An 11,591-nucleotide genomic window follows, 5' to 3' on the forward strand; every position below is an offset into this window, starting at 1 on the left:
TGATGAAGACGAGTTTGTCATTTGTGGCGACCCGTTGAAGACACATGAAGAGATGTGCGAAGGGACCTATCATACTCAAGCAGATCAAGAATTAAAACGCTGGAAAGTGCTCTCTGTTAAGTGGATTGATGTTGCAGAGCGGCAAAACTTGCATGGGCTCTTAAGAGAGGAACTACGAACACGTATGACGACTGTGCGCCAAGATGGACAAGTTTGTTTTAATTTGTTCGAGACATGCAACCATGTGGACCTGTGTCAATGGTTCCGTGAGACGGGTGAAATAGAGTCTCCGTCAATTGCAGCAATGGCCAGAGTATGGTGCGGACGCAGCTCGACGACCGCCTTCCAAGAACGGGTATTTTCTACTGGTGGGCTTGTCATGAGCAAGCTTCGCACCCGGACGGGGAACCTCCGAGCTGAAAAACAAGTGATTTTGAAGCATAACAAGCGTGAAATAGCCTTGCTAGAAGACAAAAGCGAGCTTTACCTCGACGAATGAGCGTTGGCGTTCTGGCATCGTTTAAAATACGATACAGGGGCTTCAGTGCTAGCATTGACAAACAAGCATAACATTCCATTAGTACATATACATAGTTTGCTTCATAGAGCGATGTATTGTAATTGTATACGTCGACGCCGTGTAATTGTAGATGATCATTAGACTCGACGCTGTGTAGATCATTGAAAATATGTTTATGATTGTCGTTATCAGGAAAAAGTTATTGTTTCAATATCTCGCCAATATCTGGTGTCTAACCAACATATCTGGTGTTTAACCAACATACCGTGGAGTTATAAAATATTGTGCGTCTTTGTAGACATTTCGATCTTCACTGTCCGCTCCATCGCCGCGATTATACTCGTTGCTCTACGACAATAAGTACTCAAGTCACTTAGTCGCTAGAATCACTCATGCCTGACAAATAATTCCAATCAAATCACCTTGGTGATGTACAATCAGCTCGCAGTAACTGGTGCTACAGGCTAAGCTCACATATGGTACTGGTTTTGGGAAAAGCTCTTCATATTGCTTACAAAAATTGGGTATCACAGAATTTGAGCATCTTACCGAATTCACGTTTGGAGCCAGAAAAAAGTCTGGCGTGCGTTTCCCGCGCACATAAATCTAGAACGTTCTCTGCCACGGGGGCGGTAAAAGTTCATTTTAATAGGGCGACAATTAAGGTTTCTCATCGCATACCTCCACGACCTCCGTCCCGAGAGCCGTTTAATTTGACTCTTACAAAACTTAAGATGTTGGTGTGGGATGGCGCTCTGGCCACTCGTTTTGCAATTCATTTGCAATTCTTTTGCAATTCTTTTCGATAAGACGCGAAGAAAAGCCGCGCGACAGTGGGGGGAGAACTCAAGAATCGCGCGCTTGGAGAAGAGTGCGCACGCCGACAGCAGCGACTTGAGGGACGAACGACCTCGGGAGCAGTACCCGGGAAACAGGAGGGAAAGAAGAACAGGTTAGAGCACTAGACTGCCCGTCGCCACCACTCGCAGCGCTTTCGTCGCCACCGGACGAGAGTCTAAAGGCCCGCAAGCAGTCACACGGCCCGTTTCCCGTCCTCGCTATTTCAGAGCGCCCTTTATCGGTGGAGATCATTTTTACCAGGTAAAGCATGGCTGCCTCTAGTGTCGTAGGGGGAAGAGAGGCGCTCTAACCGTCTACTGTGTCGCTTGTTCTGTAGAGTTTGCAGCCTAAAACACCCACCTACTACTCAACACATCGCCACATTCACCCAGCCATGACTGCTACATCGAGCGACTGGATTTTCTCGGAACAGGAGCTGCGCTCCACGCCGTCCCAGCGCGACGGCATGAAGTACACAGACGAACTTATGCTGCGCCGCAGGGCGTGCGACTTTATTGAGAAGATGGCCAAAGCCTTGGACCTACCCAAGCTCGCTCAGATCAGTGCTGACAACTATCTCCACCGCTTCTACATGCGACAGTCGATCGTGCGCTATGACAAGTACCTGGTAGCCGCCGCATGCGTGCTGCTTGGCTCCAAGGCCGAAGAGAGTCCCAGGAAGATCGGCTACGTCGCCAAGGAGTACATTGCAGTACGAAAGGTTGCTGAGAAAGACCAGGTCTTCGCCATCCAGAAGCATGATCCACAAGCAATTGCGGGCAAGATCATCTCAATGGAAGGTGTTGTACTACACAATCTCTCGTACGAGCTGACACTGTCGCACCCGTACAAGTACATCAACGAGAAGGTGGATAAGGTGGTGCGTCTGCAGCATCTGAGCGAGCAGGATACTAAGATTCAAAGCAGCAAGATCAAACAGGTGGCATGGTCTTTCTTGAACGACAGTGCGTACACGGTGGCATGTTTGCGACTCGAGTCAGCTGACCTGGCGGCTGGCGCGGTGTATCTGGCCGGACTCTACGAGAGATACGTGCCAGAGGAGCTATGCACAGCCAACGGTCTGCCATGGTGGAGTGCGCTGGCAACGCCTCTGCATACCTTGCAAGGTATTGACATGACTATTTGTTTGTCGTGGGTACTGGCAATGTTTAAAGAAAGATGTGTTCTTTCCCCGTTTGTCTAGATGCGGCTCGCTACCTGCTGAATGCCTACACGGCGCCGTACATCAAAACGAACGTACTCGCGGCGGGACTGTCCAAGTTAGTTTATATGTTCCACCCGCCCAAGCCGGTCGAGAGCCCCGCGTCGTTCGTAGAGCTGGACGTCGTGGAGCAAGAGCACTCGTCGCCCATGGTGACGTCTCCAATGGACTCCGCTGCTTGCGTGACGTCCCCGGAGTGTGGCAGTAGTCAAGGCAGATCTCCGTATGACCATGACTTCGACCACGACGTCAAGTCACATGGCAAAGACAGTGAGGAAAGCCCACGCGAGGCCGCGCAGGTTCCGGCGACGCCTGCGTCTTTGCTTGAGAGTTTCCCAATTGCCAACGATAGTTCAAGTGCTGACAAGTTGTTGGGAAGCACTGCTGCGGCGCGAGCGGCGAACAACGGAAGACTATCGCGCAAACGCGGTAAGGACGCCGAAAAAACGATTTGTTCAGGAAAAAAGTTTAAGTACTGCTTGTAAAAGGCTGCGACACGAGAGAGTGAGCGAGAGCGCTCGCCTCGTGAGCTGCGCCCAAGCATCCAAGCATCGAACCAGAAGCGGGCGATCATGATCTTGTACGGCGAACGTGCCTACGTCGTTTCACTTCAGACACCACTCTTCCCATGTTACACGCAGTCGAGATGCCGACATCAGTTTAGAAAAAGTAGAAAAGCACTAAAACCACACAATAAAAAACGTATTTAAAACAGCACCCATTCATTTCACCAACCTTTTCGCACCCCGTCACCACCATGATCTGAGATGCCGAAAGACTAGCGTTTGCATTAAGTCAGCAGCAGCAAGATCCGCACGAGCGCAAATACACCAAAAGTGACGACAAAGAGAAGGATGCGAGGCCACACACGACACGAGGAAGGCTGCAACTCTTCCTGTAAACCCATTTATCGTGTGCAGCCACTTCACCCACTTGCTCGTTCTTCTTGGCCATCGCGTGCCCGACCGAACTGATCCACAAAGTCGATCAGAACCAATCATACTTTCGTGTCAGAACACACAGCTCAGAAGCTACAGCTTCACGAATGGAACATCGAGAGATCGCAGCGTCTGGTGGCGATGGCAGAACAGGAAGATGGCCGATGGATCTTACAGACACGACCAAAACACAGTAGTGTAAGACTTCATCACGTGCGATAGTGTACATCGAATGGCCGCTGAAAAACACGTACCTACCGTTAGGTGTTCTGTTGCCTTCAATCATATAGTAAAGTCCATGACCGGAATCGCCACAAAACAATCACTTGCCTCCCTCGAGGCAAACTGGAAACTGTGCCCGTCGTTCTGCACATATTTTTGGAGAAGTGCTCACGCCGGATAAACGACTCTTATCCGGCGGGTCTCCCGTCCAAAACGATGATAGCCTGCAACTATCGGCTTTGCAGGGCATAAAGATCTAGTGGCAGCAGCTTTAATCAAGCTATTTGTAAGGCCTCACAATCCATCACCACCATGGCATCAAAATAAACCACCATCCGGAGCAGTATCGTGCGACAAATCGCACTCATCCAGAGAACAGAGGCGAGAACTGGCCTCATTGCCGCAAAAGTTTTCGCTTTCTAGTTATTCAATAGCCAAACAAAGTTTATACATCTTCTTGGCATTAGTTTTGAGGCATCGTCTGCAGCATGGCACACTGTACCAGACAGACTGGAACCCCAGCTCCGGATTCGACGTGGTGCCGCCGAACGATCAGCCTCCACGGCTCTCTGCTGTGTGTGAGTTGACGTTCTTGGCGACTGAGTTGAAGCACAGCACGACGCAGTGGCGAAGATGTGACTTACATTTCGTGAAGTGAAGATGCTGCGGGTCTTTATTTGAGCCGTCGCAGGCTGCGACGGCAGAGCGCATTGGATGCGGGCAGTTACATGTGTCGTGGCTATCGAGGAATGTCGTTTCAGTCGACGCGCATTTTTGTCAAGTAGTACTATAGTACATACACGGAGATCTCATCGGCTGGCAGAGACACTGGCGTTCTCATGTCGTCACGACCTTGTTTGTACTACGAAGTAGTATACAGAATAACCTACGTCTACGCGGCAGTTTGTGAACTCTTAAGACGCCAGCGACCACAACTAATTTGCATTCTGTTTCGCAAAGATTGCATCGTTATCAACACTTTATTCGCCAAGTTGGAGCTATGCTTTGATCTTCTCCCATGGCTTCGCTGCTACTGCTTCATCAGCTTTCATCTGCTGGCTCAGCAGCGCACTGGAGTCGACGGACAACTTGTCCTCGATGTCGCGAATGCCTGGCACCGTCTCACCCTTTTGAATAAGATCCATCACCTCCTTGAAAGACTCCGGAAACGACGGTCCACCTGCCGTCACCGTCGGAGAGATGGAGCTGGCTACTGGCACAGGCATCTTCTCCTCGTCATCAGCTGACGCCACTTCACTAGCCGCAATGGGATCGGAGGAAAAGGATGAAAACTCCTTCTTCATGCTTGTTTCGACATTGGCGATACTGCTGACGCTGGTTTGTTGCTCCAGACGAGCCATGAATGCATCGAGACTCGTTGAGGCCGATTCTGACGGGGCACTGAACATACTTTTGCTGCTGTGCACCGCTTGACGCTTCTCTTCAGTAGTGCTGGACGTTGTGACAGTAGTCGTAGTGGTCGTGGTTGAAGCCACATCTTGCTTCTTTTTGTCCGCAAAATATTCTTCTAGACTAGCGTGTGCAATCTCCTCAAGCGACAGACTGGACGATGACTTTGGGTTGGTGAGCGACTGAAGAGCCTTCAGCAGCGCGCGAAGAATAGCGATGTTCTCGTCAAACGCGCCAGTTGTCTTGCTCGCTGTATGCCACTTCCACTCCATGTTAAGACCTGCCATCTCAAAGCCGATGGACTTAAGCAACTCCTCGTGATGCTGCGCGACAGAAAACAAAGCACTTAGTACCAACGTCACTAGTTTTCAAGCCGCCGTAAACGTACCTTGAGGGGCTCGATCTTCTGCTTAAAATTTGCGTTACCAGGAGCAATTCGGCGATAGCGAGGCACGTCCGGGTTCTGTAACAAAGCATTAATATCTGTCAGGTACTAAACTATTGACACGAAATAGCAACACGACGTTGGTGTTGGCCCTTACCTCGACGAGATTCTTGACGTACATACTCAGAATGCCCGCAGCCAGCTTCAGTTGTTCCAGCGAGTTCTGCATGTGGACGGAATACACAGCCTTAAATGATCGGACAAAATACAGAGCGCGAAGGTATAGCGAGACACATACCTCGGTTCTGAGCTTCTTCAATGCCTTCTCCATCCGCTCAGCTTTGGAAGCTTGCAAGACCACAGGCGGTTGCTGCGGGTTGACTGAAGTTGCAGTCGCTTCAGTAGCTATGTTTCCTGTGGCAGCAGAAACACGTTGTTTCTTCGTCTCTTTCACCAGTTCTGCATGGGATTCGCCAGAGTTTTCCGCCTTCTTCGAAAGCAACAGCGCCTTCAGCGTCGAGATCTCAGCCTTTAATTCAGCGATAGACTGCGCATTGCCCTGTTCAGCCAGAGAGCTGGAAATCTGTGCGGTCAACAACGTTTTACTCTGCATGTCACGCTCCTTCTCGTCTAACGAAGAGCTCAACTTGGCCAGTTCGGCCGTCTGCTTTTGAATAGCCGCCGACACGCTCGAAAGTTGGGCCAGCAGAGCCTCGTCCTTCTTCGCCTCCTGCTCCTTCTCCTCCTTTACTTTAGCAGCTTCTAATAAAGGCGGCATTGGTCGCTGTAGTAGTAAGCGCAATAGCAAGACAGCTGTCGGTACACAATTTCCAGTAATGCTACCACTAGCCCAGCAAGAATCCACGTACCAGCCATGAAATGTAGCCCGACTGCACTGCATAATTCCACAAAAATGTAAGGATCGAAGCCGCACCCACCAGCGACGACACTGTCCACAACACTCGAACGTAGGGAGGATATTTCGGTCGGCGTTGCATCATTTGCATGGGCGCAGCTGCAGTCATCATCATAGGTGCTGCTGTTGTAAATTGCTGTTGCTGCTGCCCTGGCGGCTGTACAGATTGCGTAGTGGTAGTCGCTGTTCCGCCATTCTGATGACGCTCGATCGCCTCTTGGATCTCTTCCTTGGTCATTCCCTTGCCCTCCAGGAACGAAACTCGCTCGGAAAGCGGCGTTGACTGTGAATCTGCGGGGTAAGAATAGCACATACGAGACTGCAGAGCACAGCACGCACCTGAACATTCGGGTGCTGCAGGAACTTGAGCCCGTTCTCCACCATTTCCTCGCGCATGGCCTGCTGACTCCGAGCCAACTTGAATAATCTGCCTGTACTTACTTACGTCAACCTTCTGTGTTGTTTGCATGGGGTCCACATCAAACTATCATTTTTTTTAAGTACAGAACACAAATTACGGCTTGGCTGGCTGACGACGAGCAATTGCTAAAGTGACGAGCAAGCTTTGCGAGCTCCATGGCGCCTCCAAACAAGCGAGCGAAGAAGGATGACGGCAGTGAGACGAATGCCGATGGAGCCGAGCCTGCGTTTGAGCGGCGCAACCCGTCGCACATCAAGAACAAGATGAAGCGCCAGATTGTGATGCAGAAGTTCCGCAAGGAGAAGAAGGAGGCAAAGAAGGCGGCGCAGCTGAAGCGCCGACGCGAGGCCGAAGAGATGGGTGAAGAGGCACCGGCCAAAATGGAGCCGCGCACCATCGACAACACGCGTGAGAAGGAAGTGACGATGGTCAGCAACGAAGGCGACGAGGAGATCGAGGCTGACGAGCGTGACGACGAGTTCGCCAGCATCTTTGCCAATGAGGAGGCACCCAAGCTCATGATCACCACGCGCCCGTTCCCTTCAGGTGAACTGTACCACTTTATCAAGGACCTCATGGATCTGCTACCCAATTCGTTCTACTACAAGCGCGGGACTTTTGACATCAAAGAGATTGTGCAATTCGCCAGCAACAAGAAGTTCACGCATCTCATCGTGCTGTCTGAGAAAAGCAAGATCTGCAATGGGTAAGCTGATGGCTGATTGCTTCTATTTATGTTGCACAATACCTAACTGCTCTTATTGCTACAGTATGCTCGTTAGCCGCTTACCTGAGGGCCCAACAGCGTTCTTCAAGGTATCAAACGTGAAGTTGACCGCCAGTATCAAGGAGCGCGGTCGCCGCACAAACCACCAACCGGAGCTGATTCTCAACAACTTTTCGACGCGTCTGGGTCACCGGGTGGGTCGATTTTTGGGCTCGTTGTTTGAGCACCAACCGGAGTTTGAGGGTCACCAGGTCGTGACGTTTCACAACCAGCGCGACTTTATCTTCGTACGACACCACCGCTACACGTTTGAGAACGAGAAGAAGGCGCGTCTACAAGAGATTGGACCGCGCTTTACAATGAAGTTGCGATGGCTGCAGCAGGGAACGTTCGACACCAAGTTCGGTGAGTACGAGTGGATTCACAAGCAGCACCAACTCGACACCTCACGCAGGAAATTTCACCTCTAAGCAGTTTGTCTTCTTTTACAACAATAGAGTCCTTCTTTCGTTTTCTCATAAACTACCGGTGAATTACAAGTACTGTATTGCACTTGCAATCTCCATTTTTGCCGCCATTTCGGTGGTGCTGCTCTCAGGTTTGAAACTCATGCTCGAATGAGGAAAATTAACCTCAGCACAAGCTTCATTCGCCCTTTTAAAGGGCGAAAAAATATTATAAAATTTACTTCTGAAGTACATGTTAAATGAAAAAGCTGAATGTACATTATCGGCCATCTGCAACCAAGGTTGTATTTTTGAAAATCCTGATCTCTGATTGGCTGCACGTAGCGTATAGATCACAATTGTGCCTTGTACAGCGCGAAACGGTGGGGTGGTGATTGCAACTTGAGTTGTTCACACGGTGGCAGGCCAATCGGATACAAAAAGCAAGTCAGGTTGCAAACGTACTTAGTGTAGAACCAGATTTAAAATCCAAGCCAGAAGTTTGCAAAGAAAGAAAAGAACGCCACAAGTCCCAGCACTATGACAAGCCAGTACAAGCGAGAGCTCACGAGGTTCATGCCGTGGTAGCGCTGTACTCGGAGATGGTAGTCGCCGTGAATTACCAGCCCTTCACTCGCAAATTGGAGCTGGGCGACGCCAAGCAGCCGAAGTGCTGGACGAAGTCATGCGTTTACGGCGAAAGAACCAACGAGAGCTACCGAAGATTCAGGCCATATTAAAGCGAATTGCCATGTAGCCATCTTTTCGGCGCGACGTTATTATGCAGGATATAACTACATCTCCACCTAATCCGCCTCCGACTCGCCGAGCGTCTACGGCTGTACTTTCAAAGCGGCCGAAATATTTATGTGAACTTTGGCACGAATACCAGGTCGGATGCGGTGACCTGAAAGCAGCAAAAGACTTTACGGCAATCGAGCGTGGTGCGAGCAAGTTCGCCTTCTCTAGCTCTGGGACGTAGTCGCTAGCTTGGTGCGCTCAGGTTTTACCAGTGACGCAGCGATAGACAAGGTATATTCAGTCTATGGTAGGCAGCTCTCAGTGTCAAGTATCTTGGTGGCCCTCCGTGCGGATCGTAAGAATGGCGGCCATCCTGCTCTGCGTGTGTAGTTACCGCTTTGTGCACTTCAACACAGTCCAGCACTAGTATTAACCGATCAAAATAGGGTTGCAAGCCAAGTTGCACAAAAGGCCGATATTTCTACAGTAGTAGTAGCTTTCCTACTTAAACTACAGGTTGATCAGGCCTCTGTGAAGCGAAGTTCTTTTTGCAGCATTTAAAAAAGCTCAATTGTCGCTTGCCTACGTACTGCGGAAGCAAATCAAGTTGGCAAGGTGGGCGCGATGGTTCGACGTAATCGCACTCTTGCTGTGAATGAAAACAGGATTTGCTCTTGGATCCCCTATCAGATCTGGTATAAATTTCAGAGAATAAATATTCTCGTATTTCCTCTTACTCTCCTTGGCTTTAAAATTTTAATTTCTGGATAGTTATTATTGCCATTATGGTATCTCTTCTTAATTCCTGTCAGACACCAATTGTCGTCTACTGTACACGTTTTCCGAGCTCGCGTGGCACATTGTCACTGAAAACGAAATAGAGAACTTTAGCTGTTGGAGTAGCGCGAAATAGAATATCAATGGATGTTTCTTCAGTGGAATACATGTAACGAAGGTTCAAAATGTTTCAATGGACCATTGGCCTTGACCATTTTTCAGACAATTGTTGCTGCAAAATCTTGAGTTACCGGTAGTCGAGAAACTATTAATAAGTTCTCTAATATATCCTTCGTTGAACCAGAACTTTTAGCTTTCCACACACTTAGGGGTCAAACAAACAGGTACATTAATGAGAGCTTATGCAATGACCATCAGCTCGATCCGAAAAGGGACGAGGAGAGCGGTGCCCCCATTAATGGTCATGCAGTCACCCTCACTAATGCAGTGTTGTGTTCCCCATTTGTCCAGCCACCATATTTGCTGACAGCGCAGTGACAGACTCCTTGCAGAGTCGAGTGTAGGTCTTGTACGCGTCAGATACCCATCGGCCGTGAACTGAATCGTCAGTGCATCCACGCCGGAGCGGTACATATGGGTCGCCCCGCCTGTGCGAAGGGAGTGTGTACTAAAGTGGCAAGGGTTCTTGCCGGTGCGGACGGCGGCACGTTTTATAGCTTGGGACAGATCTTCAGCTGAAACGCAGCTGGGACTCCTCGGTGTGATATAAACACCGTGGCTGGAATGCTAGCCGGAAGACCTTTCCTTGCTTGAAGAAGTACAAAATCTCCGAAAACAGGGCAAAGGAAGTGATGGCCAGAGCGTGAGAGCATTCTTGTCGTAGGGGTTCCGCCTTGTTTTGTCTTCGAACTGATCAACCGTATTCACACACCCTGAGCTTGCGATGGATCCTGGGTTGGCCTGCCCGTCGCATCGACACTTATAATGTCTTCAGCTCGAAGTGCAAACCACTTGAAAGAACCTCCTCGGATTGACACGATCTCCGATCGACGTAGGAGGAAGAAGTACGCCAAGCACATCACCCCCCATAAAACTTGCTCACGTGGTGTAGCCATCGTCAAGCTGCGAAAGCAGGCTTCCAGAATGTCGAGTAAAACCGGCTCCTTACGAAGCCGCGGTGTATCGAGACGACTGATACCTTTGAGAAGCATGCGGATGTCTGGGTGTGCGATCGGGAAGTCGTAACCGAAAGCGGCGAAAAAGTATCGTACGCCTTGAAGAACCGCTGTAATGGAATCACTACGGATTGGACCGCCGGATCCGAAGCCGAACTGAAAACCGTGAAGAACGAAATCGGAAATATACCGCACTTTTTGATGAATGGAGACGTCGAGAAGATATGGGTGAGCGCCTCTGCGTGAGATCCAACTGGTCCACTTGCCTAGGGATCGACTGTACTGCACAAATGTGGAGTCGGCAACGGAGTGCGCGCGGAGATACACTGCCAGACGCTGGTTAGGCCTTGTATATCCACCGGCGGGGACACCTGCAACCAGCCGGAAGTTAGCGACGTAAAACGATCCACAAACGACGCGTTAGCGGTAAGTCGGGAGCCAGCATCTGCTCGGACGTTGTCTGCGCCGGGTATGTGGGACGCAGAGAGCCGGAGTCGAAAAGTTGATTTCCACCAACTTAGCAGGCGAATAAGAACTTGAGCCCTGGGATGGCGAGATGCCAATTTGTACTGCCACGCGACGGCAGATGTGTTGTCGATGCGGAAGTGTACGTGCCGCGGCCTCCCAGTAATGCAAGCGTTTGAAGCCCACCTTGCGCCCCATGTATGCACAGCGAAAGCACACGAGAGAAGCTCGCGGAAGCTGATGTCAAAACCGTTGGTCTCTTCGTTGTTGAACGCCGCGATGAGATCACGCTCGGACGGAGTGAATTGGTACGTCAGTGCCTCCTTCGCGGATATGTCAAGTGCGCAGAGACCGAAATATGAAGCATCCGTTTCAACCACAATGTCCATAGATAGAGCGTGCTACAATGGTTGGTTAAGCAGGTA

The 11,591-nt window shown here is 50.2% G+C and overlaps 3 protein-coding genes across 3 annotated transcripts; 2 read left to right on the forward strand and 1 right to left on the reverse strand.

Annotated features, from left to right (window-relative positions):
* Positions 1-1,379: 1,379 nt before the first annotated feature.
* PITG_12676 (cyclin-like protein) lies at positions 1,380-3,302 on the forward strand (the record flags this gene model as incomplete). The annotated part of the gene is made up of 3 exons (XM_002900045.1): positions 1,380-1,621; positions 1,698-2,487; positions 2,565-3,302. The coding sequence occupies 2 exons, from the start codon at positions 1,755-1,757 to the stop codon at positions 3,065-3,067; spliced, it is 1,236 nt and encodes a 411-aa protein (XP_002900091.1).
* A 1,368-nt stretch (positions 3,303-4,670) lies between these two features.
* On the reverse strand, positions 4,671-6,691 carry PITG_12677 (uncharacterized protein; the record flags this gene model as incomplete). Its single annotated transcript, XM_002900046.1, has 5 exons — positions 4,671-5,475; positions 5,541-5,615; positions 5,695-5,760; positions 5,836-6,299; positions 6,472-6,691. 5 exons carry the CDS (start codon positions 6,689-6,691, stop codon positions 4,741-4,743), a joined length of 1,560 nt encoding a protein of 519 aa, XP_002900092.1.
* Positions 6,692-7,009: 318 nt separating this feature from the next.
* On the forward strand, positions 7,010-9,116 carry PITG_12678 (ribosome production factor 1, putative; the record flags this gene model as incomplete). Its single annotated transcript, XM_002900047.1, has 3 exons — positions 7,010-7,580; positions 7,645-8,006; positions 8,636-9,116. The coding sequence occupies 3 exons, from the start codon at positions 7,030-7,032 to the stop codon at positions 8,785-8,787; spliced, it is 1,065 nt and encodes a 354-aa protein (XP_002900093.1).
* Positions 9,117-11,591: the final 2,475 nt, after the last annotated feature.

This window comes from Phytophthora infestans, genomic scaffold (assembly GCF_000142945.1).
Source record: "Phytophthora infestans T30-4 supercont1.27 genomic scaffold, whole genome shotgun sequence".
Lineage (NCBI taxonomy): Eukaryota > Oomycota > Peronosporomycetes > Peronosporales > Peronosporaceae > Phytophthora > Phytophthora infestans.